General features: G+C 37.8%; 1 protein-coding gene across 1 annotated transcript in view; it reads right to left on the reverse strand.

The window, feature by feature from the left end:
* The window catches only part of notch1a (notch receptor 1a), a 34,474-nt gene continuing 9,967 nt past the window's right edge, over positions 1-24,507 (reverse strand). The window contains exons 5-33 of the mRNA XM_081390375.1: positions 23,355-23,477; positions 23,024-23,257; positions 21,726-21,881; positions 21,454-21,639; positions 21,265-21,378; positions 21,028-21,141; positions 19,979-20,212; positions 19,780-19,890; positions 16,235-16,573; positions 15,041-15,154; positions 14,102-14,221; positions 13,869-14,021; positions 13,137-13,365; positions 12,741-12,942; positions 12,368-12,521; positions 11,604-11,788; positions 10,825-10,957; positions 10,470-10,727; positions 9,853-9,965; positions 9,128-9,705; positions 7,995-8,408; positions 7,704-7,852; positions 6,938-7,148; positions 6,073-6,154; positions 5,828-5,990; positions 4,169-4,467; positions 2,771-2,918; positions 2,557-2,654; positions 1-2,117 (exon numbers count right to left, since the gene is read on the reverse strand). Of these exons, the coding sequence (XP_081246501.1) occupies positions 933-2,117; positions 2,557-2,654; positions 2,771-2,918; positions 4,169-4,467; positions 5,828-5,990; positions 6,073-6,154; positions 6,938-7,148; positions 7,704-7,852; positions 7,995-8,408; positions 9,128-9,705; positions 9,853-9,965; positions 10,470-10,727; positions 10,825-10,957; positions 11,604-11,788; positions 12,368-12,521; positions 12,741-12,942; positions 13,137-13,365; positions 13,869-14,021; positions 14,102-14,221; positions 15,041-15,154; positions 16,235-16,573; positions 19,780-19,890; positions 19,979-20,212; positions 21,028-21,141; positions 21,265-21,378; positions 21,454-21,639; positions 21,726-21,881; positions 23,024-23,257; positions 23,355-23,477 (6,599 nt within the window). The 3' untranslated portion in view covers positions 1-932. The remainder of the gene's footprint in view (positions 2,118-2,556; positions 2,655-2,770; positions 2,919-4,168; positions 4,468-5,827; positions 5,991-6,072; positions 6,155-6,937; positions 7,149-7,703; positions 7,853-7,994; positions 8,409-9,127; positions 9,706-9,852; positions 9,966-10,469; positions 10,728-10,824; positions 10,958-11,603; positions 11,789-12,367; positions 12,522-12,740; positions 12,943-13,136; positions 13,366-13,868; positions 14,022-14,101; positions 14,222-15,040; positions 15,155-16,234; positions 16,574-19,779; positions 19,891-19,978; positions 20,213-21,027; positions 21,142-21,264; positions 21,379-21,453; positions 21,640-21,725; positions 21,882-23,023; positions 23,258-23,354; positions 23,478-24,507) is intronic.

Here is a 24,507-nt window from a genome sequence, read left to right on the forward strand (position 1 = left end):
CATAGTAAAAGTAATGTCACCAAACGGTGTCCTTTATTGTGTCAAGAAAAGGTACTTTACAAAAAACATTGAACAAAATACTTTTTTTCTCCACAAACTACAAGTCTCTCTTTTTCATGTAATCATTAGAACATTTGATCTGCATTTATAAAACATAAAAAGTCTGGAAAGCAACAATCACACCTCATGTGCACCAATGATGTCATCACACTGCGACACACACACCGGTCTCTTTCTCTTTCTCTCTCTCTCTCTCTCTCTCTCTCTCTCTCTCTCACACACACACACACCTACATGTGTTAGAATATGTCCTACATGTCTACAGCAGGCAATAAATAACAGTGATTGCTACACTACATATGAAAAAGCTCCCCAAAACACCTGAAGCAAGGTACCATGGGAAAAACATTTGAGTTCTCAGTGAACTCAGAACAGTGTCTACAGACAATACTCGGTCATAAACCACTCTCTTTTATGTAAAAACACAAACAAACGTGTGTAGAGTGTGCATGTGTCCATTTGAATACATCCAAGATACAATAAAGTCACCATTTTAAGACTCTTTTTCTACTTTTTTTGTTCACAGAAAACTAATTGTTTGATAAAAGGACCATAAAAAAAATCTAATTAATACTGAAATTAATTAAAAACAAAATAACAAAAGCAACAAAAAAAAAAAAAATTCTGGCAGCATCACAATATTCAAAATTATTTTCAGAACAGTAAATGTTCAAAATAAAAATAAAATACAGTATAAATTAAAAAAAGATCTTTTATATCTGTAGTCCAAAACGCATATAAATAAATACAAAAAATAATAAAAATGGTTCTTAGCATACAAAATCAGTAAAAACAATTCTTATCATTAATATAAAATCATTTAAAGAGTCTATTCCGTAACTCAGTCTAGCTTCTTGATGCTAAAGCCCCGCCTACTTGAAGGCGTCTGGTATATGGTTCATTTGCATACTGGTGGGTGGGCTCGAGATGCCCTCTGACCAATCAGACAAGTTGGAATGTGGAGACGAGCTTGACCATTGGTCAGGAGAGCCAGGAGAGGGCGTGAGGAACGGGTGGTCAGGAACCTGCGGCTGGTGACTGGGCGTGTTGTCCATGGGGTTGGAAAAACTATGTTGAGAAGGCGGAGTCAGAAACTGCGTGCTAGAAATGGGAGGAGCCATGCGCTGGCTCTCCTGTGGTAGGATGGTCTGGATGGGGGCGTGTCCTGAGCCAGACTGAAGATCCAGCCCACTCAGGTCACCTAGGAAGTGATGAGAGAGGATGTGGCCAGAGGAGGCGTTGTTTTGATGCTGCATGGGCGCCATATTCTGGTGGGCGTGGTTGGGGATCATGTGCGACGCTGCGCCGAGGTGGCTAGTTTGCATTGTTGGATAGCCCATATGTGACATAGTGGTGGCAGGGTGCATTGTGGGTATCAGCTGTGTGAAACCTGCCTGCTGTTGTTGCTGTTGCACCCTTTGCAGCCAATCGCACGCCCCTGTTTGAGCTCCATTGTTAGCCACTGGCAGATGGGATAAGCGTGGAGGGGCGGAGTCAAACGGCTTCCCTAAACTCTGAAGAGCTCCGCCCATGTGAGAATCAGCCAATCCTTGGAGTTGATTCAAAGTGATGGGTGGGGACTGTTGAAAGGGTGACGTCATCATAGGTGGGGAGGAGACGTCCGACAGGTAACCGTGGGGCGACTCCAGCGAATCGACAGGCGAGAGGACGCCCACTTCCATAATCCCTCCGTTTTTGCCCTCTCCGTTCTTTTTCTTTTTCATTCTCATGTCTTTTCCGCTGTCCTTTCCTCCTCCCACGCCTTTACCCGCCGGTTTCCTCGCCTTCTTGGCCGTGTTGTTGTTGCCCGGGCTGGGTTTGATGCCCAGGTATGTGTTGGGTGAGCAGAGAGGGGGTGATAAGGGCAGCGGCGGACTCCGGACCAGGTTGTATTCTTCTAATAGACGGACGATGTCGTGGTGCATGCGCTCCTGCGCGATGTCTCGTGGAAGCTGGTCTAGGTGATCCGCAATGTCACGGTTGGCCAAGTGATCAAGCAGGACTTTAGCGGTCTCGTAACTGCCCTCACGAGCGGCCAGGAACAGTGGCGTCTCCTCCTACAAAACAAGGTTATCATTAACTTTTTTTGTTCAAATAAATAAAGCTAAAATAAAACAAATATTTGAGGAAAAACTTGAAGTAATAACCCTTAAAGTAAAATTAAAATTACTAACTAAAAAAAAAAAAAAAAAAAAAAAACTAAAAATGGAAGAAAAAAATAATAATAATAAAATTACACCTAAATATTAATATTTAAAAAAAGCAAAAAACTAATAAAATGCACATAAAAATATTTAAAAAATTAAAACTTTACATGAAAATAAAAGCCAATTCCAAATATGAATAACTATAATGGTATATATACAAATATATACATGTAATTAAATGATAAATATAAATAACACAGCTGCAAAAACACACACAAGTCACTTCTAATCTGGAATAAACATTTTAATTTTGACTTCTATAATAAACTCATCGACTTCAAAGACCCACCTTGTTATTCTGTAGGTCTTTATTCGCTCCATTCTTCAAGAGAACGACAGCAGCGTCCACATTATTAACCGCAGCCGCCCAGTGAAGAGCCGACTTACCTACAGAAGAAACATAAAAAGGGAGTTATTGGGGACCTCCATGCATCTTCAAAATAAGTTTTTTTTTTTTTAGAGAGAGATTTGGTTGAGATTATAATGTTTGTTTGTGATCATACCGGAATCATCAACAGCGTTCGGATCAGCATGGCAGTTAATGAGCTCTTCCACCATTCCCTCGACAGCCAATCGGGTGGCCAGGATCAGCGGAGTCGTTCCGTCATGCATGCGGGCGTCCAGATCCGTCGCTCGGTTCCGTATGAGAATCTATTTCCAAACACAAAGCCATGTTTTAACATTATTCAGCAACCAAGAGCATCTAGAGAGCACAACCTGTACAAACGAAATGTGCACAAAACTAAATATTATACATCGCATATTATATATTGTTATTTTATACATTAAAGGAGAACTCGGCAACTCTAGCGAATTCTAGTCACTTCTTCGCTGATTTTCCCTTTTGTTGTCGCATGTTTTCCCCACGAGCTCCCCCTACAGCTGTGGTGGGGCGTATATTTCACAACACAGTCGTAAAAAACTCACTTGCGGCGGCCTCCTCCCCCTCTCTACCGCTGCTCATGTGCGTTTGTTTTGATCGGAGCAAGCCAACTGTATCGTGTGGAGCTTTGTCTACCGAGGTGGGTAATCTGGTAATACATCATACATGCGTGTGTGTTTATGTCGAATTGCCGTAAAGCAATTAGTGTTTCGCGCTCGTTCTCGTTCTCATTCTCGCTTCTCACGAGACTTCCAATTTCTATCTTGCCGGGACGGTAGTCTCCAAGTTGCAAGGTTGGTTTTCCGCCTGGGAACGCTGGGGGGAGCGGGGAAAGTCACCAATATCACCAGAACAGGTTGTTTAACCATCCAAATGATTTCTAGACAGTTTTATTAAGTTAAAAAAGTTACCAAGTTCTCCTTTAAATATCAAATGTGCTTTATAAATAAATAAACTTTGATTAAATATACATTTAATATATTAAATAAATTGTATTATAAATGTTACCTAGGAAAAGACATTCTTTAGCGGAAAACTACTTATATATATATATATATATATATATATATAGATATTCATATTTTGAATTAGCTTTTATTCATTTTAATATCAGTACTTTTGTTATTGTGTTTATATGTTTTTATTAGTTTTTGTATTTTTTTCTTATATATTTTAGCTTTAACTTATATTTCAGTTTTAGTTTTAATAATTTTAGGACTTTGACAAAAATTTCAGTGAGTTACAAAGGCAATATTTTTTATTTATTTCAGTTTTATTTCAATTACCAAAAATATTAATAATATTATAAGTAAATATGATATTATTAAAATTTCAATTAAAACTAAATAACCAAACCATGTTTTTTAAATACATTTATTATTATTATTATTATTTTGAATTACTATGTTAACATTCATGTCTTTAATCATATAGCTGTTGTTGCTTTCACACAAATTAATTTAGTTTAAACCCTCCTGAATCATAATAAGCTAAATATAATGGTACATTTGTTCTTTACCTGGAAGACACCCTGCGCGTCAGCAGCAACGGCAGCATGGAGAGGCGTGCGGCCCATGTTATCCTGGACATTAGCATCAGCACAGGACTCCAGCAGGCGTTTGGCCGCGTCCGAGCGGGCGTAGCGGGCCGCCAGGTGCAGCGCGGTCTCGCCGGTCCGGTCCGTCTGATTGTGCAGGTTGGCACCGTGGTAGATGAAGTCCGTGATGACGTCAGTGGACGGATCGTCTTCTCCCTCGCCGTTTTCATTCTCAACTCCGCCGCCACTGCACGACGCAATCATCAGTGGAGTGAAACCATCTATGAGAGAAACCAAAGAGTTTACATCAGTAAAATATTAAAAAAATATTTAAAAAAACACCGCCCAAATTTGTGTGAAAAAACAACATTTTATTTCATTGTGTGATAAATAAATAAATATCCCAGGAGGGATGAATACCATCTCTTTTCAAACAGGTCAGGTCTGCCCCAAAAACTTTTCCAATTGTCTATGAATTCTATATTCTATATTATTTTGTGGACACCAACTCGACAGCCAGCCATTAAGTGAATAAAATCTACTAACTATCTCTATCTCATCACTCCGACGAACAGGGAGGGGGCCAGAGCAAATTACAGTGCCTGACATCGTACTTGCGAGTTCACACACCTCTTTTATGTTAATTTTGTGATCTCCGACTGGCGGAGTCTAACATAATTAGTGCCGACGTGAATAATAATCTTAGAGAATTTACGATTAGCATTAGCCAGCACTTTTAAATTTGCTTTGATGTCAGGCGCTCTGGCTCCCGGCAAACATGTGGCTATGGTGGCTGGTGTCTCTATTTTCAAGTTCCGTGTAATAGAATCGCCAATAACTAGGGCACATTCAACAGGATTCACAGTGGGTGTTTCACTGAGAGGAGAGAATCTGTTTGATGTTGTAATCGGAACGGAAGAGCGGTGTTTTGTCCCGCGACTATAGCGTCTCACGGTCACCCAGTTGCCCTGCTGCACAGGCTCTACTTCAGCTAGTCGCATTCAAAGCAGTATCTAAAGCCCTTGCACTCTTACAATTAACCTCGATTAAAGTTTAGGACGAACGTAAAGAGGGCGCGCCGCGCTTGAGACGCGCACAAGTCAGTAATATTCCTGATGATTTATTGCCGTGAAGTTTCGTGCACAATGACAAACAGGAGTGCAACATTCTCGAGAGTGGACTACCATAACATCAATGAAAAACATCACTGCAGTCTTCAACATGGCTGTGTTTACGATTAGAAATGTCAAACAAATTTCGACCTACGTATGCGATTGTAGACCGTAGCCCGAATCTGTATGCATGAGACTGTCTGAATACCGGCAGAATTCACAGTTTTGTAGTAAAAAGAGACACATTATGCAGAAGTATAATTTGCTGTTATGTGTGTGTGTCAGAGCCTGCAGTTGCTGTGTGACGCGTGTTCGCTGAGGGCGTATCGTGACGAGCTCAGAGAAAAGACCGTTAAAATCGATTCCCTATTTTCGTTTTCGAAACTTGTGTTGGTTGGCCGATCGATTGTGCAATCGATTTTCGAACGTAAAGTGACAGGCCTAGTTGCAACCCGCCCGCTCCGCCACACTAGTAGATTTGTGAGGTGTCAGATTTAACACTGATCATGGTAAAGGTCTAAGCGCTCACCAGGCCCGCGGACATTGACGTCCATGCAGTCGTTCTCGATCTCGCCCTGCGGTGGCGTCGGAGCCATCGAGTTCAGACGCAGGTCAGCGGCGTCCAGGTGCTGTTGCGTCCACTGACGGTGATCCAGCTGACCAGTCATGTCCAGAATCGACTGCTCCTCAAACTACACACAAACACACACAGTTACACACTGGACATAACTTTACACAGAGAGCAGACAGTCTTTGAACGGCGAGCACACTCACCCGGAATCGTTTAGCGGTGTCGTCTTCTGCCCAGTCGCTCAGTTGTTCATCCATCAGAGAGCTGTCAGAGTTTTTCAGAGGCCTGATGGGAAACAGTTGTATGTTATCAATAAAGGTGGAAAACGTTACATTTTTGTGTCAAAAAAAATATATGACACTGTCCCTTTAATTGTTATATATATTATATTATTATACATTTATATATATTATTAAATTGCATTATTAAAATGTTTTAATATTAAAACACTTCTTTAACGAAAACTATGATAAAAAATGTTCGTCAAAAACCTTTTTTCATTGCTAAGACTAGACGATGAGATATCAATGTCATTAATAACTATATAATCAATAACTGACTATATTAACAATATACAATATCGATGATGGAAAAAAAGATAAGACTAAAATGTAGTTAAAAAACACATAAAACTTTACCAAAATCTTTACTAAAAATATAATTATGAGCAAAATAATCGTGATTAGCAATTTAACCATTATGCAGCATGACAAAAATGTGAAAAGTATTCAATGACCAAAATTAGTTTTAGTCGACTAAAACTTGGCTAAGCAAAAACCGGAAAAGGATGACTAAACAGTCATAGTCCCACAGGAATACATTTAAAAATAGCTGATGAAATTAATACCAATTTTCAGTTTACATTTTAATTTTAGTGATTTTGTTATGCGCTTTTGTCATTTTGCCAAACATTTTTATTATTTCCAAATTAACTTTTTTATTTGAGCAATTTTAGTACTTCAACTTAAACCTATTTCAGTAAGTGGCCAAGGCAACATTTTAAATTTTCATTTAAGTTTTTCCATCTAATATTTAAATATGACACTGTCGCTTTAATCAAACACTCACTTGAGTCCGACAGAATCTTCTCCGACCGGTTCCCTTCGTTTCTTTTTGGGTTCAGAGACTTTAAAACCCTCTGGGAACCAAAGCTGTCCGTGTTCCCTCTTCCTCTTCCTGGAGACCACGACTCCCACCGCCGCCAGGGCCAACACCGCCAGAGCAAGAAGCACCAGGAACATGGGGTACATCTCCCCAGTCTTTGAAGGCCCGTCCTCACCTGCGCACAGACACAGTTAATGATGTAATGGGTGTTTGCGTTGCACACAGTATGTTTAAATGTTGTTACATAAATGTTTTTAATAAAGCTGAAAAAAATTACATGAAAAACAATAAGTTGCCAAGCAACATCTCTAATTTCCATTTAAGGTGAAGAACTATAATTAGGAAAACCAAACCTGATATAAAATTAAACATAAATAGTAATATAAAAAACGAATAAAAATGACAAATTCACATAAAGATTAAAATTAAAATTTATCTAAAAAAATTAATAAAAAGCTAAAATTAAATATTGGATGAAAAACTTGAAATTAAAATTAAAAATGATGCCTTGGCAAATAAATAAATGGAATAAAAATAAATTAAACCTGAGTAGAAATATATATATATTTTTTAAAAAGTAAATAAATAAAAATGACAAAAGCACATAAAATTACTAAAATTGAAAACTGAAGATGTAAAAATAAAAAAAGGGAATTAATTTTGATAAATACTATAATAGTATAAAAATTAAAATAAAATAACAGTGTTTTGGCCTAAACGTGGCACTCACTTGTGACGGCCTCGATGATGTAAGGAACATTGAGATTCCCGCTAGAGGCCAGCGCTCCGAGGAATGCCGCCACATCTGTCGCGCTCTGGAAACACTCGTCAGACTGCTGATAACACTGACGGTTGTCAATTTCCAGATAGACAATAGACCTACAACACACCAACATGTAAACATTTTAATCACAAAGTTTAAAAGCACATTAAAAATGGTGCACACATAACATAATATAACATAATATATAAATTGTTAGTTGTATTTTTATTTTTGATTTCATAAACTCAATACACTCACCCTTTGATCTCCATTTGATCCAGTTCTCGTCGTAGGCGGGACTTCATGAATGACGTCAGGCTCCTCCTGGCTCGCTGCAGCAGCTGGGCCGGGTCGGTCCAATCAGAGCGTTTGTGTTTGCTCAGCTCGTGCTCGTTGCCGTAGTACGGGAAAATGAGCGGCTCTCCGTTAGCATCCCGGCGGAACACCACGTTCGTGTGCAGAAGTCCGCTAAGCTCTCGGAGGAAAGACGAGGAACGGTTGCGAAGATCATCGGGTGGGATGTGGACCACTAGTACCAGACTTCCCACGGCGAGTTTCTGAGGAACGTCATCGGCACAGTCGAGACCGTCCCATTCGCACTCCGCGTTATTACAGCCCTGGTCGCAGTGACCATCCAGATAGTGATCCCTACAGTACTGATCGTACAGTGGACTGGAGGGAGAGATTGAAGAGGAGGTTGAGGGAGAAGTTACAAATTAATGTCAAATTTCCACTGATCTCCACTGTATGCAGTTTTTACTTTAGCATTTTTTTTTAATAATTATTATCATTACATTTATTAGGAGTTTTCCACAGTTAATATACGATTGTACAATTTATACTAAAATTGGTCCTTAATGATAAAGCAATAAAAAATAAAATAAAACAGCCAAAAATAAAATTAAATAATTTCTAAATAAAATGAATAATTATAAAATAAATAAAAAATAAAATTAATTTCAGTTACTTGCTTGATTTCTTTGTATGCATTTTGACTTTTGATTTATATATATATATATATATATATATATATATATATATATATATATATATATATATATATATATATATATGTATATATATATATATATATATATATATATATGTATATATATATATATATATATATAATTATTATTATTATTTTCACTACATTTATTAGGATTCTTCCATTAGAATGCACTGTTTTCCACAGGTAATAAAAGATTGTAAAATTTATATAAATTAAAAAAAAAATTATATATATATATATATATACAGTATTATATTATTATATAATATATTATATAGATATTATATAGATATCAGAATGAAACAAATAACAGTAAAAAAAAAAAAAAAAAAAAAGTAAATCATAAAAACATAATAAAATAAAAATGAATTTTACTTACTTGCATTGCCCCTCCAGGCTTTGGCAGTCGAATCCATCATATAGGCAGCCAGCATTGGCGCACTGCTCATCGCATTTTCCGTCGTTGAAGTACCTCCAACACTGCAGGGCGGCGCTACAGTTCTGCCAAGGGTCATCGAAATTCAGAGAGCAGTCACCACCGTCCCATCCACACTCGTGGTTGTTACACTGCGTATCACAAATGGCATTTCCACCCCTGCCTTCACACTGAGCGACTTCACATCTAACCGTCCAGCCATCCTCCGGGGGCGGGGCGATGTCCCGGCCCTGCCCTCCATTGAAGGAGTAGTCGAGGATGTGGCAAAGGAGTCCGTTGAAGTTGGCGGGGCAGGAACACCGGTAGAACGGAGCGTCGTTGATCGGTTGGCAAGTGCCCCCGTTGTAGCAGGGGTTGGTGAGGCACGGCGAGTCCATCCGTGTTTGGCACTCGTGCCCACTGAAGCCCGGCGGACAGAGACAGCGAGGACTCAGGTGACCGGAGACGCAGGTGGCACCGTTACGGCAGCGCAGGGAGCCGCAGGAATGAGCGTCATATTCGCAGGAGGAGCCAGAGTAACCCTGAGAGAGAACCACTGGTTAGCACGTGTGTTAATGTGCATGTTATATTCATCTCTCTAAACAGCTCTCAAGCACTAATGGTGTTTATGTGGTGTTAAGAAAGTTTGAATAACAGCATTCGCCTTCAAGATGCAGGTTTGTACTCACCGGCTGACACTTGCAGATGTATCCGTGTTTGGTGTTGCTGGCTACAGCGCATGTTCCTCCATTTTTGCATGGCGTGTCCTTGCATCCGTTGAACACGGTTTCACAGCGCTTGCCTGTGAATTAAAAAAACTAAACATTAAAACAAAGTTCACAAAATTCTCTGGGTCATACTTCACCTTCAAAATGCAATAAACAAATACATATTTTTAAATTGTAACTCATATTTGTGAAGTACAATTTATTATTATACAAGTTAATTTGTGCTAAGAAACAAATAAAATGTTCACAATTATAAGTATACTCAGTATAAATAAATAAATGTGTCTGGACTGGGTTTTCTTCTTTCCATTACTGTTTTACAAGGATTGCATTATAGTAATATACATGTGAGAGAGAAATAAGCTTAATTGTCATTAAGACAAAACAGAATAATAATTTCTGTCATGTTTGAGATAGACACTAAATTAATAAATAAAAATAGTAAATAAATAGTGAGACAACACTAAATTATCTAATGTTTACTGTATTCATATTGGTCATTTTCAATGATATATGTGTTTATTTTCACTGCAAATATGATCATTTGAGGACATTCATGCCCTGGTGTGTGTTCGTACCGGTGTATCCTGTACGGCACTCGCAGCGGAAGTCATTGGTGAGTTGTACGCAGTTGTAGGATCCGTTGGGGTCACAGGGGTCAGACAGGCACTCATTGACGTCTCCTTCGCAGCGCTCGCCTACAAAACCGGCCGGACACACGCAGCCGTAACCGCCTATGCGATCCACGCACCGGCCACCATTAAAACACCGCGACTCACCGGTTAGCGGATCCACGGCTGGGGAACAGTCATCGACGTCAATCTCACAGTGAACACCTGCAAACACGGGCAGAGAAAACCAATCGAAACAATTCACCAACTGAAATATTAAGTGATGGATGCAGCGCCTGTGAGCGTGTGAATGTGCGCGTACCTTGCGTTCCCCGTGGGCAAGAACATTTGTATGTGTTTATGAGGTCGATGCAGGTTCCTCCGTTCTGGCAGGGTTGAGACAGACACTCGTTTATCTCCTTGCTGCAGTTGACCCCGTGATATCCAGGAACGCACTGAAAGAGAGAAACAGACGTTAGACTCATATAATATAAATGATGAGCATGTCATTGGACATGTATGTGTGTTTTTTTACCTCACACACACTCCAGAGAAAAAGACAGCTAGTTTAACATGCACATTATACAACATATTTGAATTTCTGTCAATACATTGTCTATCTATCTGTCTATCTATCTATCTGTCTGTCTGTCTATCTATCTGTCTATCTATCTATCTCTGTCTATCTGTCTGTCTGTCTATCTATCTATAGTGCTATCCATAAGTTTAGACACCCATGCTAAAGTTGACTAAAAAGAGGAATAAAAAAAAAATCATCATTTGGAAATTGAACTTAATGCCTTAATTAAAAAAATTAGGGAAAATCCAACCATCTATCCATCTATCTATCTGTCTGTCTGTCTGTCTGTCTGTCTGTCTGTCTGTCTGTCTGTCTGTCTGTCTGTCTGTCTATCTATCTATCTGTCTGTCTGTCTGTCTGTCTGTCTGTCTGTCTGTCTATCCGTCTATCCACCAACCTATCCATCCATCTATTTACATGTCTGTCTATCCACCTACCCATCCATCTATCCATCCATCTGTCTGTCTATCCACCTCATATAAATGATGTGCATGTCAGTGTACATGTGCATGTTTTCGTACCTCACAGCTGTATCCTCCCAGGTAGTCGGTGCAGGTTGCCCCGTTCTGGCAGGGGTTCGGCTTGCACTCATCCACCTGCTCCTGACAGTAGCTGCCCGTGTATCCGGCCTGACATCTGCACAGGTGTGTGTTACCGACGTCAACACACTGACCCGCATTACGACACAGAACGACCACAGACACTCCTGAGAAAGAGAGAGACAGCTAGTTTAATATGTGCAACTTTAATGTGGTAAACAAGGGTTTTTTGGACAGTAATTGGCTGCTTGTTTAAATTGCTAAAAAACAAAACAAAAAAACAAACAAACACATTCTAACCAGTTCAGAAATTACAAATATTGCCAAGTGATCAAAATGTAATCATTTTGGTCTAAGAAATATTTAAATTTACAATCTAAAATTGTATATAATTTTAAATGGGGATACCCAAACCTTACTTTCAGCAGAACTCCTAAAATATTTACTTGAAGTACCCCTGAAGTTTATATTTCAACAATTGCAATAATTTAACAACACATTTGCATGTTCATGGTTCTCTGATGTTGGTGAATACTCACATGACATGCAGAGAAGCTATTTCAATTTTTCAACCTTTTTTTCATTCTCTCATTCAGGGTCAGAAATGACAAATTTTGCAAAAGTTATCAAAATATAACATGCAATCTAAAATCTAAATTTCTTTCACATAAAATATATTTTATTTTGAGCCTATAAAGTTAAGTGTTTAGTAGAGAAGTAGTAGTCTATTTAGCCGTGATTGTTACCTTGCTGCTTGGCAGCAACCTCACAGCTGACACTGGGGACGTCGCAGTAGATGCCCGTCCAGCCACTGGCACACTGGCAGGTAAAAGACGCCCCCTGCTGCCAACATGAGCCACCGTTCTTACAGGGAGAGGAGTCACACCAGCGCACCAGACTCTAAAACACACATCAGTAGATAAAACGTGTGAAATATATCTATATCATGAAAATATACCATATATATATACCATATATATATATACACACTGTGTGTGTGTGTGTGTGTGTGTGTGTGTGTGTGTGTGTGTGTGTGTGTGTGTGTAAGTATGCGTGTGTGCATTTATGCATGCGTGTATGCACATATACATACACGTGTATATTAGCGTGTTTGTGTACCTGGCAGTTGAGTCCGGTGTATCCGTGTGGGCAGGTGCATTTGTAGGTGCCGTATCCGTCCTGGCAGGTGCCTCCGTTTTGGCACGGCCGCGAATCGCACTCGTTAACGTCATGCTGGCAGTAATTCCCGGTGAATCCCGGCAAACACACGCATGAGAACGAGTTTATGCCGTCCACACATGTTCCACCATTAAAACACGAGCTGTATAGAAGAAACAACACACATTTTGTATGCAGACGAAAAATCACAACAATGCATTTTAATTAAAAAAAATTCAATGAATTTAAAATGCATTTAAATTCAGCAAGTGATGTCCACTCTGAATCATCTCTTATCAACTTTTTATGTAAAAAGGTCTCAAGTTTTGGCAGTATGGTGGAATAAGGAGTGTCTACCTCTCAGTGCAGTCCGGCGTGTTGATCTCACAGTTGATGCCGCTGAATCCTACAGGGCAGCTGCAGGTGTAGCTGTTGACACAGTCGGTGCAGTTCCCTCCATTACGGCAGGGGGCGCTCACACACTCGTCTATGTCCTCTGCACAGCGCTCCCCACGGAAACCAGCCAAACACACACACATAAAGCCATTCACACGGTCCTGACACACACCGCCGTTACTGCACGGATCTGAGAGAGAGAGAGTAAATTACAATTACTGCCGTATTCAGGCTTATCTTAACTTTTAATAACTCTTGTTTATCAAGTAGTGACCACAAATTATTCAGAATGTATGTAAATAAAACATCATGAAGACTTTCCTTTAAAACAATTGCTGTTTTAAAGCCTAGCAAGCTGCATGCGTGCATAGACAGCATTATAGGGCATCACAAGCACCGTCTAATGTTCTATGATGCCCCTAAATAATAATTTTGCTTTATTTGCACTGCTTTAGTAATACAAATTGTTCAGTTTTTGTCATGCACATTAAACTGAGATGCAATGACATTAAATAAAGCATAAAACATAATAAAGTGTCAAAACCACATATAGTTTTGAATGTCATTGTAGTGTGGTTAAAGTTTCAAACAATGGCCATTTTAAAATGTAGCAAGTTGTCTATATAGGCAGGATTAAAGGGCACCACAAACTATGATGCCCAACAATGCTGTCTGGGTTTGTCCATGTCTTACTTGGCTTGCAGTCGTCAATGTCGTTCTCGCACAGATCTCCGGTGAATCCGGGGTTGCAGCGGCACTGGTATCCACCACTCAGGTTCTCACACACCCCTCCGTTAGTGCAAGGATTCCTCACACACTCGTTAAAGTCCACCTCACAAGTCTGACCTGTGTAGCGAGAGTGTAGTGATGATGATGATGATCATAAAGAGAGCATGAAACTCAAACAAATTCGCACACACTCTTACCTTGCCATCCAGCAGGACAAGCACAGGAGAAACTAAGAAAATCCTCCGATTCGCGACACATGCCTCCGTTCTTACAAGGATGCTGCGCACAGGGAGCCAAAATGTTCTCACACACCTCGCCTGAAACACACATTGAGAAAGTGTCAAAATGGATGCAAAACATATATAGGTCAGGGTTATCATCATTAAATAAAACGTTAACTAATTCATTTCAGTTACCAGGGCAAATCAGTTTAGTTTAGTTTAAGCTGAAGTATTGAAATGAAATAAAATGAATAAAAACTATATAGACATTTTATTTTATTTTTTATAAAAAACAAACAAATAAAAACTTAAAAATATTAGTAAAAACTATAATAGTATCAATAATACTAAAATATGGGAACAATACATTAAAAAAGGCACATTGTACACTCCTTGAATGTTTAATATTTTAGCTTATTTGAATATTTGTCCTGCTACCAATAAAAGTGTAGTAAACATCTGACCATGTTTAAACTAATCTTGCAGGTTTTCTCCTCAGAAATAAGTGCAGAAAATAAGGAAAAAAGCCTGTAGATTCAGCACAGAAGTTAATTTTTCTTTGTTTTTTTCAGTCTCGCTCTTCTATTGCCTCATTTTTCCAGCTCAGTTCCTGTAGGCACTTCCTTATCAGTTTCCACTGTGACCAGCCATAGCAGGAAGTCACTTGGAGTTTCCTTCTATTGTCAATTCTTTGCCTCAACAGGAAACAGGAAGAGGCCAAACAGGAAATAGACCTATTTGAGTAGCCACCCTCGACACAGTGGTGTTATTTCACATCCCCAGATAGTTTTATGCACACCTCTGCAAAGTTTGCCATTTCATAAAAAAAAGAAAAAAAAACAGCTACACAATGGGTGTTGGGGGGCAAATAGCTCAGCAGAGCACAAGTTTGTGTGTGTGTGTGTGTGTTTGTACCTGTGTAAGGCAACATGCAGTTGCACTTGAATCCGGCCACATCGTCGATACAGGAGCCCTGGTTCAGGCAGGGGTTGGATGCACACTCGTTAATGTTAGTCTGGCAGTTGGGACCTAAACGCAAGAAAACACCCCGTTAAATCATTATACACTCAAAGTGCAGAAATAAAAGTACAGTCTGAAAATATATGCTTTTGAGTATGTGGTGTTACAATGTTATTTCTTTTTAAATTCTAGGTTATACAATTGTGCAATATAATTAGCTTAAATTCCTTATACTTAATACTTTTAATAACTGCTTTTTCGGATTTTGCATTTAATGTAGTAAAACTGCATTTTTAGTAGAAAAATGATCTCTCTTACATAAAAGAAAAGATTGTAGACAGACTGAACGACTGACAGACAGACAGACAGATAGATAGATAGATAGCAGAAAAAGTACAAGTGTGCAAATGCATACTTTTGAGTGTATTAAGACTTATTTTAGTTTAATAATGTATTGAAAAATATAATAAAATATAACTTTAACATTTTATTTATTTCCTCATTTTATTTATTTAAATTAAGCCCGAAAAGCATGCATGCATACTTATTATTTTATTATTACTTATTATATACTTATTATAAATATTATTCAATCCAGGCCAAACTGGCATACGATTTGTCATCAAACACTGCAAAAGGCAAATGCATACTTTTGAATGAATTAAGACTTTTATTTTATTTAAATTATGTTTTAATAATGTATTGAAAATTATATAAAATAATCATTTTTATTTGAATTGTATTATTTTTGACATTTTAGACTACAAAGATTTATTTAGATTCATTAAATAAAATTTTATTTTGACATGGCAGCAACATCTAAGCATACAATATTATAAAACTTGCGTAAAATTGCACAAACCCTCTGTTGGCGATTACACGTAAGCATTAGCTTAGCTAGCTAAATGAATCAACGGAAGATTTCTAACTAAACTTTTAGGTTCAAACATCTAAAAACTGCTGTTTTGACGTTGCATTCAATACCATTGAGCTGAACGGTCACGTCTCTTACTCTTACTCAATGCAGGGCAGTGTGTACAATATCAGCCCAAAAAAGCATGCACACTTTGATATTATGCCAGACTAGTTCTAATGCATTTGTATACTATTTAGGAAGAATAGCATGTGCATCGGTACACCCCGTCTTACCACTGAAGCCAGCTCTGCAGGTGCACACGTAGCCGCTGGTCATGTCCTTACAGGTGCCTCCATTCACACACGGGTTTGACAAACACTCGTTGATGTTGATGTCGCAGTTGCGTCCCGTCCAGCCGGCCTCGCACATGCATCTGTAGCTGTTGATCTGGTCCAGGCAGTTGCCGTGAATACAGGGGTTGCTGGAGCACTCGTTGTGCTGAGAGAGGCAGGTGGCGTCTCGAAAACCCTCCGGACAGAGGCAGGTGAAGGTGTTGACCCCGTCGATGCAGGTGCCACCGTTATGACAGGGGTTTATCGCGCAGTCGTCAATGTTGATGTTACACATTGAGCCTGTGAGGAAAAACAATATGTATTAAAAAAGTGTGCAAGACAACAGAAAAATGCAACTTGCTTTTAATAGCAAAACTGAACTTTCAGTGTGAAATAATACAGAATGGGCTTGATTTGGTTGTAAAAAGTGGGCATGAGTGGAATATTGTGAAATATTATTACAATTTAAGATAACTATTTTGTATTATAACTGTTTATATCACGACTAACCATCATGGGAAAAAAATCTATCTATCCTTCTTTCTAACTAATCTTCATTTCTTTCTAACTAATCTTTCTTTCTTTTTAACTAATTTATCTTTCTTTTTAACTAATTTAGCTTTCTTTCTTTCTAACTAATATTCATTTCTTTCTAACTAATCTTTCTTTCTTTTTAACTAATTTATCTTTCTTTTTAACTAATCTTTCTTTCTTTTTAACTAATTTAGCTTTCTTTCTAACTAATCTTTCTTTCTAACTAATCTATCTTTCTTTTCTTTCTTTCTTTCTAACTAATCTTTCTTTTTAACTAATTTATCTTTCTTTCTAACTAATCTTTCTTTATAACGAATCTCTTAACTAATCTTTCTTTCTTTCTAACTAATCTTTCTTTCTAACTAATCTATCTATCTTTCTAACTAATCTATCTTTCTTTCTCTTTCTTTCTAACTAGTATATCTAATCTATCTTTCTTTCATTCTTTCTAACTAATCCATCTATCCTTCTTTCTTGCTAATCTCGTTCTTTCTTTCTTTTTAACCACTTTCTCTTTCTTTTTCTTTCTTTCTAACTAATCTTTCTTTTTCTTTCTAAATAATCTTTTTCTTTCTTTCTAACTTATTATTTCTAACAAATCTATCTATCAAACTTTAAACGACTTTAAACTTCAAACTACTTTAATCTTCTTCAAACTCTCTGGTCCGGCTTTCTCAAGCCAACTTAAAGTTTGTCTCAACAAACTTTTTTTTCTAGTTACCATTTAAAATAACTATTTTGTATTCTAACTGTTTATATCACGACTAACCATCTTGGGAAAATCTCAGAGTATCCACTGTACATCCGACTGACTGCACTGTACTCTTCCTTCTGATTCTAAACTGAACTCAAATGGCACTGAGAATTATTTTGTGATTATTTTTATATAGGCCTTGCCTATTGTAAAATGTTTAAATATAATTTATTCCTGTGATCAAAGCTGAATTTTCAGCATCATTACTCCAGTCTTCAGTGTCACATGATCCTTCAGAAATCATTCTAATATGATGATTTGCTGCTCAAGAAATATTTCTCATTATTATTATTATTATTATCAATTTTGAAAACAGGCTGAATCATATATATATTTTTAAAATCTTTTGTAATGTTTTACTGTCATTGCTTCCCAAAATATAGCAAAATACACAAGTGGCCCTAGTTACATCAGCAGAACTGAAACTGAGAAATTGAGGAAACTTGAAAACCAACCAAGTTTGACCTAATTTAAGACTGTAAAGGAGGTTAAATTGATATCAAGTTGTTTCTAAGGTGAATATCACATTATCTTCATGATAATAAACAACTTTAATGTGGAGAGGAGAAAAGTGTGGAGAAAAGCCTGTCAATCATTTTCCTAACTGACCATCTTATATATTAGATGATGCCCTCCAAAGAGTCTTAGTGATCTATCCAAAAGTTTGAACCTTAAAACTATCAATAAGTTAAAATGCATGTAAAAACAAAACCACACTCAGTAGTAAAGGAATTTTCCTCGGGACTCATATGTGTGTTGACCTCTTGTTTTTTGTCTGCCTTTGTGTGTGTGTGTGTGTGTGGGCCCCATCCCAAATCTCCAGCCCTGCTCCAAATGCACAAAGGATTTCCTCCACCCTCTTGTGCTCTTTCATTCCTCCTTTCTTTCCGTCTTTCAGACCCGCTCACACACCCCTCACACACTCGCTGGGGGGAGGGCAGGTCCTACAGAGGGTTGTTCGCAGATACAAAAGGACAGACCCTATTTCACACACGGCCGAACAACAATTACCCCGTCAACACACACACACAACCCTCCTCTGTAGGGTAATGGGTAACTGTTTGATTCTCTAACAACAATGGGACTTTATTGCAGTTTCTCTCTCACAAACACACTATACTGAGTGTAATACTTGCTATAATACATATAGCACTGCTCAAATTGTTCAGTGATGCTAAAAGACACCTGTTCACCTAGCTACGGCGCAACACACAGACTGCTAACCATTAACCTTGGTTTACATTTCAGGGATTGTTTTAATTCAATTTTATTATGTAGCAAACAATAAGGCCTTTGAGGCCATGCTTTATAATCCATATACACAAAAAGCAGCACGAAATGAGAGATAATGCTTTTTTAGCTTTGCATTCAGAGCTATTTTAGAGGGGAAAAGTAGTAAAACTGAGGTTGAAAAGTGAACTGTCCTCTCCTTATATGCAACAAAGGATTGTAGGCAATATCAGCCTTTAATAAAATAAAGTTGCAATGACAATTTGTGTCCTTAATGTTCTTATTATGTTTGACAGTATTGGGACTACAAACAAAATAAAATAAAAATTGTGTTTTTGTTTCCTCCGTATGCTATTTGCATGAAAGTATTAGCATCTAGCTAAATTAATTACTTTAAAAGTCTTTTAACTTTTAGATTCATGCATATAAAACCTGTTATAGCTTTGCACTCAATGCTGTTTTATAGAAGAAAAAGTTGTTAAATTGAGGTTGGAAAACTTTTTACGAGGAAAAAAAAGAAGATTGAGGGCAACATCAGCCCTAAATAAAATAAATGACCGTTTTTTGAAGGTTGGCAATGTCTTATTTCCTATCCGAAGAAGTTATCCAATCATAATACAGGAAATTTACATATTGACTTCTTAAGATACAAACAGGCTGTTTAATTCTAAGGGTCAGAAATAAGGTGGAATATTTTAATTAAAAAAAATGTGATTGTGTCCTTAATGTTTGTATGTTGGCCGCCCTTTATCCGTGACTATATTCACGTTTTAGCAAAGCCTATTGAACCTTTCTCCTTAAATACAACATAAAAAGGGTCACTCTTGTGATCAGTCAGGCCGAAGCATTAATGTAAAGCACACCTGTGTGTGTCCCAGTTGGGAAAGGCAGTCTCTGTCCTAAGTCATATCTGTTATCTGATACACAAGCTCTGCACTTCGCTGGCCACCTGTTCTCACACACATACACAGATGCTGCACTGACTCACCTGTGTATCCGGGTTCACACACACACTCGTAGCCGTTGATCTTGTCGATGCACTTTCCATAGTCACATGGTTTACTCTTGCAGTCGTCGATGTTTATCTCGCAATTCACACCTGCGGTCACAATCACGACATGATAACTGTGTCATCATGTACTCACCGTCATACTTCGCAAGGGTTTTTATGTGTGTGCATGTGTTACCTGTGGTTCCTTTAGGGCAGGTACAGGTGTACGAGTTCTCTCGATCCTGACAGGTGCCTCCGTTTCGGCACGGTTGGCTTAAGCACTCGTTTATGTTGGTCTCACACAGGCGGCCGGTGTATCCAGGGCGACAATCACAGGTGAAAGAGGCCACGCCATCCCTACACACGCCGTAATGACAAGGGCTCGACAAACACTCGTCGATGTCCAACTCACAGTGAGCGCCAGCAAAACCTGCAGAAAACCCACATTCTGTATTTAGAATGTTGCCAGTGACACTCATTTCCTATTCTAAGAGGACAGCCAATCATAACACAGGTAATTTGCATATGGAATTTTTTTAATACGTTGCGTCCGAAATCGTATACTATATAGTAGGTATTACATTTGGTTTGAAACTTCGTGACCGTTTAAAAAAAAAGTATGTTCTATATAGTATGCATGTGTAGTATGAATGAAATTTGGATGCACTACATCCGCCATTATGTCACAGTCATGTTACCTACGGATTCAGTTGCGTCGCTTCACTGCCATTCACAACTCCTCTCCCGAGGCCTCATGGGATAGTAAAGTGTCTATTAAATGCATCCTTAAGAATCTCGGCAGAAGCCGTAGACCATCCCGCTACTTTTTACCAACTGTTTTTCGAATACCATGTATTCGGACATACTGTTGGCGTATGGTTTTTCGCATACTATATAGTAAGGAAGTATTCGATTTTGGACGCAGCAACAGTTACAAAAAAGACTGTCTAATTCTAAGGGTCAGAAAGATGTTGCAAGAAAACATCACAACCATCGTTCCATATTTAGAATGTTGGCAGTGACTCATTTCCTATTCGAAGAGGCTAGCCAATCATAATACAGGTCATTTAAATACAGTATGTAAATCATAAGATACAATTGCAAAAAAACTGACTTTAATTCTAAAGGGTCAGAAAAAGGTGAAATATTTTAATGAAAGGTTTTTGGTGAAAATATCACATCTCACATTACAAATGGGAGAGACAATTGCTACAATATACAGATTAAGACTTGGAAAAGGTGTACCTGGAGTGCATTCGCAGGTGTATTTGTTTGGTCCGTCTGTGCACTTAGCGCCGTTTTTACACGGTGTGCTGGCGCACTCATCCACATCCACCTGACATAAATTCCCAGAGAACCCTGGAGAGAAATAAATACATGCCTTGTTTATTTTGATTGCTCAACTACAATGCACATTTATAAAAAGACCTAACCGTGGCTAATTCTTATGATCTTATGATCTCTAAAAAATTGTGAAGTTACCTTTGGGGCAGTCGCAGTGGAACGAGTTGATCTTGTCGATGCATTTTCCGTTATTGAGGCAAGGCTGTGATGCACAATCGTCGGTGTTTATTTGACAAAACACACCCTCGTAACCTATACATCAAAACAATCAGTCAGACAACAGCGGTGATGTGCTTTTGACGCAGGTAAATGGTAAAAGACCCGTACCTGGCATGCAGATACAGTGGAATCCACCGATTTGGTCGAGGCAGGTGGCGTCGTTCTGGCAGGGGTTTGACTTGCACTCATTGACGTCCATTTCACAGCGCGGGCCTTCATAGCCTTGCAGACACTTGCACTGGAAGGAGCCTTTGGTGTTGAGACACCGTCCGCCATGCTCGCATGGGTTTGCACCTAAAATGCATCAATCAAACATTATTGTAATGCAAGAATCGTACAGCATTTCAAATTCTTTCTAACCAATCATATGCGATTCTTACCGAGCGAGCACTCGTCAATGTCTTGGTTGCAGGCTGATCCCGTGTAGCCGGGCGGACACGTGCAGATGGCTTTTCCACTCACCGGGTTCGTGTCGCAGTTTGAGCCCTTCTGACATGGGTTACTGATGCAGGCATCATCAAGGTGACACAAAAGACCTGTGGGTAACAGTGCTGTTATTGTTAGCTAAAACTTTTAAAGATGTTTAAGATTATTAACTATTAAAGATTTTTGGTCACTGAAATAAAATAAAATGAAACGTAAATAGAAAACTTAAATCTGAAAACTTAATATAATAAATACTAGAATAATGAAATAAATACTATAACAGAATAACAAATAAAAGCTAATTTAACATACTAATAAATACTATAATTAGAGCTGCACGATTCTTGATAAAATGAGAATAATGATTTTTTTATATCAAATAGAGATCACGATTCTGAACAGACAACTAAATAAAATAACGTACATTACTAGAGGTTCTTACATATTAACTGCTGCAGTCTATTTAAAAAATGTTTAATTAATTTGAATGAATATTGAAAAAAAAATTGTTTGGATGAATGATTCAATGACTCACTCAAAGATTTCACTTATTTCATATCTAAATGAATCAGCGTTTTTGAACAAATCTCTTGAATGAATGATTCACTGACTCACTCCTAAATACTTCAGTTGTTTCATTACTGAATGAATCAGCGTTTTTGAACGAATCTCTATGACTGAATGATTCAATGACTCACTCCTAAATACTTCAGTTGTTTCATTACTGAATGAATCAGTGTTTTTGAACAAATCTCTTGAATGAATGATTCAATGACTCACTCTTAAATACTTCAGTTGTTTCATTACTGAATGAATCAGTGTTTTTGAACGAATCTCTATGACTGAATGATTCACTGACTCAATCCTAAATACTTCAGTTGTTTCATTACTGAATGAATCAGTGTTTAGAACAAATCTCTTGAATGAATGATTCAATAACAAATACAATTGTTATTTGAAGCGGCATGTTAAATTCAAACGGTGATTTGCTCTATTTTGATCGCTACCATAAACATCAGTGTTAATATCTGAACAGTAAACTTTTATCCCAGCACTTCTGTGATAAGAAGAATTTTTCTAAGACAGAAATAATGATAGTGTATCATTGAAAAGACTTGTTTGGGAAGCAGTTTCATACCGAAACATGACAAAAGCTCTAACTATAAAAGAATATAAATAATACTAAAATAACACTGTTGGGTAAAATTAAGATGGCGATAAAAAAAAAAGGAAGTTGCACAAACAAACGTACCCGTGCGTCCATGTGGACATTCGCAGAAGAAAGATGCGACTCGATCGTGGCATGTGGCGCCTTGGGAGCACGCAGCGCTGGCGCAGTCGTCGATGTTCTCGCTGCAGTCGTCGCCCGTCCAGCCGTTCACACACACACAGTGGAACCCGCCGATGGTGTTGTGACACGTTCCTCCGTTCTGACAAGCGTTAGGCGAGAGTTCACACTCGTCTACGTCATCCGTACAGTACTGACCTAAAGAAAGAAGGGGTCAGAGGTCAAATGCGAGGTGAGGCAAAATATTTCTTTCATTGCATTATTATTGTTATTGTAAAGTATAACAAAGTAGTACCGGTCCAGTGTTTGTCGCAATGGCAGTTGTACGTATTGACGCCGTCTATACACCTGCCTCCATTCTCACAGGCATGCTGGGTGCAGTCGTCAACGTTATGCTCGCACGTTTGACCCGTGAACCCTGCGAGAGACAAATGATTCACATTTAATACACATCAAAGAGTCTGAGAGCGTATACGGATTGTGTTTATGTGCTTGATTGAGTAACTGAGTCATCTTGGTCACTCATTGAGATTAAATATAAACTACAACAAAAAAGCACCGCATTTAATACAAGACTGACAGGCTGGTAATGAGTAACTGAGCACAAAATATATTGTTTATATTGTTTTATTGTATTTATATATGGTCTTAAAACTATTAAACTTTTGTAGGCTGAAATGAAATGCAACTGAAGTAGAAATAATGTCTATAAAATTCAACTTAAATGTAAAGTAAATTTGAAAAAAATATTGTTTCATTTATACTTATTCATATTTTTAATATACACACATACTGTATATATTTATTTATTCATTAATTTGTTTTTTTGCATTAGCTAAATATATTTTCATGATAAATACATGTATATAAATATATATTTAAATACATTTAAAGAAGTATACATAAGTATATATATATATATATACACACACACACACACACACACACACACAACCACCGTTCAAAAGTTTTAGATGGGTAAAATGTTTGTTTTAAAGAAATTAACTACATTACTTTTATTCAGCAAGGACGCATTAAATTTATCAAAGGTGACAGTAAAGATATTTATAATGTTACAAAAGCTTTCGATTTCAGATTAATGCTGTTCTTTTGAACTTTCTATTCATCAAAAAAATCCTGAATTTTTTTTTTTTTTTACACAACTGTTTTCAACATTGATAATAATCAGAAATGTTTCTTGAGCAGCAAATCATCATATTAGAATGATTTCTGAAGGATCATGTGACACTGAAGACTGGAGTAATGATGCTGAAAATTCAGCTTTGATCACAGGAATAAATTACACTTTACAATATATTCAAATAGAAAACAGATATTTTAAATTGTAAAAATATTTCACAATATTTCTGTTTTTGATGTATTTGGATCAAATAAATACAGCCTTGAGCATTCCTACCAATCAAAAAAAAAAAAATTCCTTCCAATCT

Source organism: Scardinius erythrophthalmus (assembly GCF_964197995.2).
Source record: "Scardinius erythrophthalmus genome assembly, chromosome: 17".
NCBI classification, from domain to species: Eukaryota; Metazoa; Chordata; class Actinopteri; order Cypriniformes; family Leuciscidae; genus Scardinius; species Scardinius erythrophthalmus.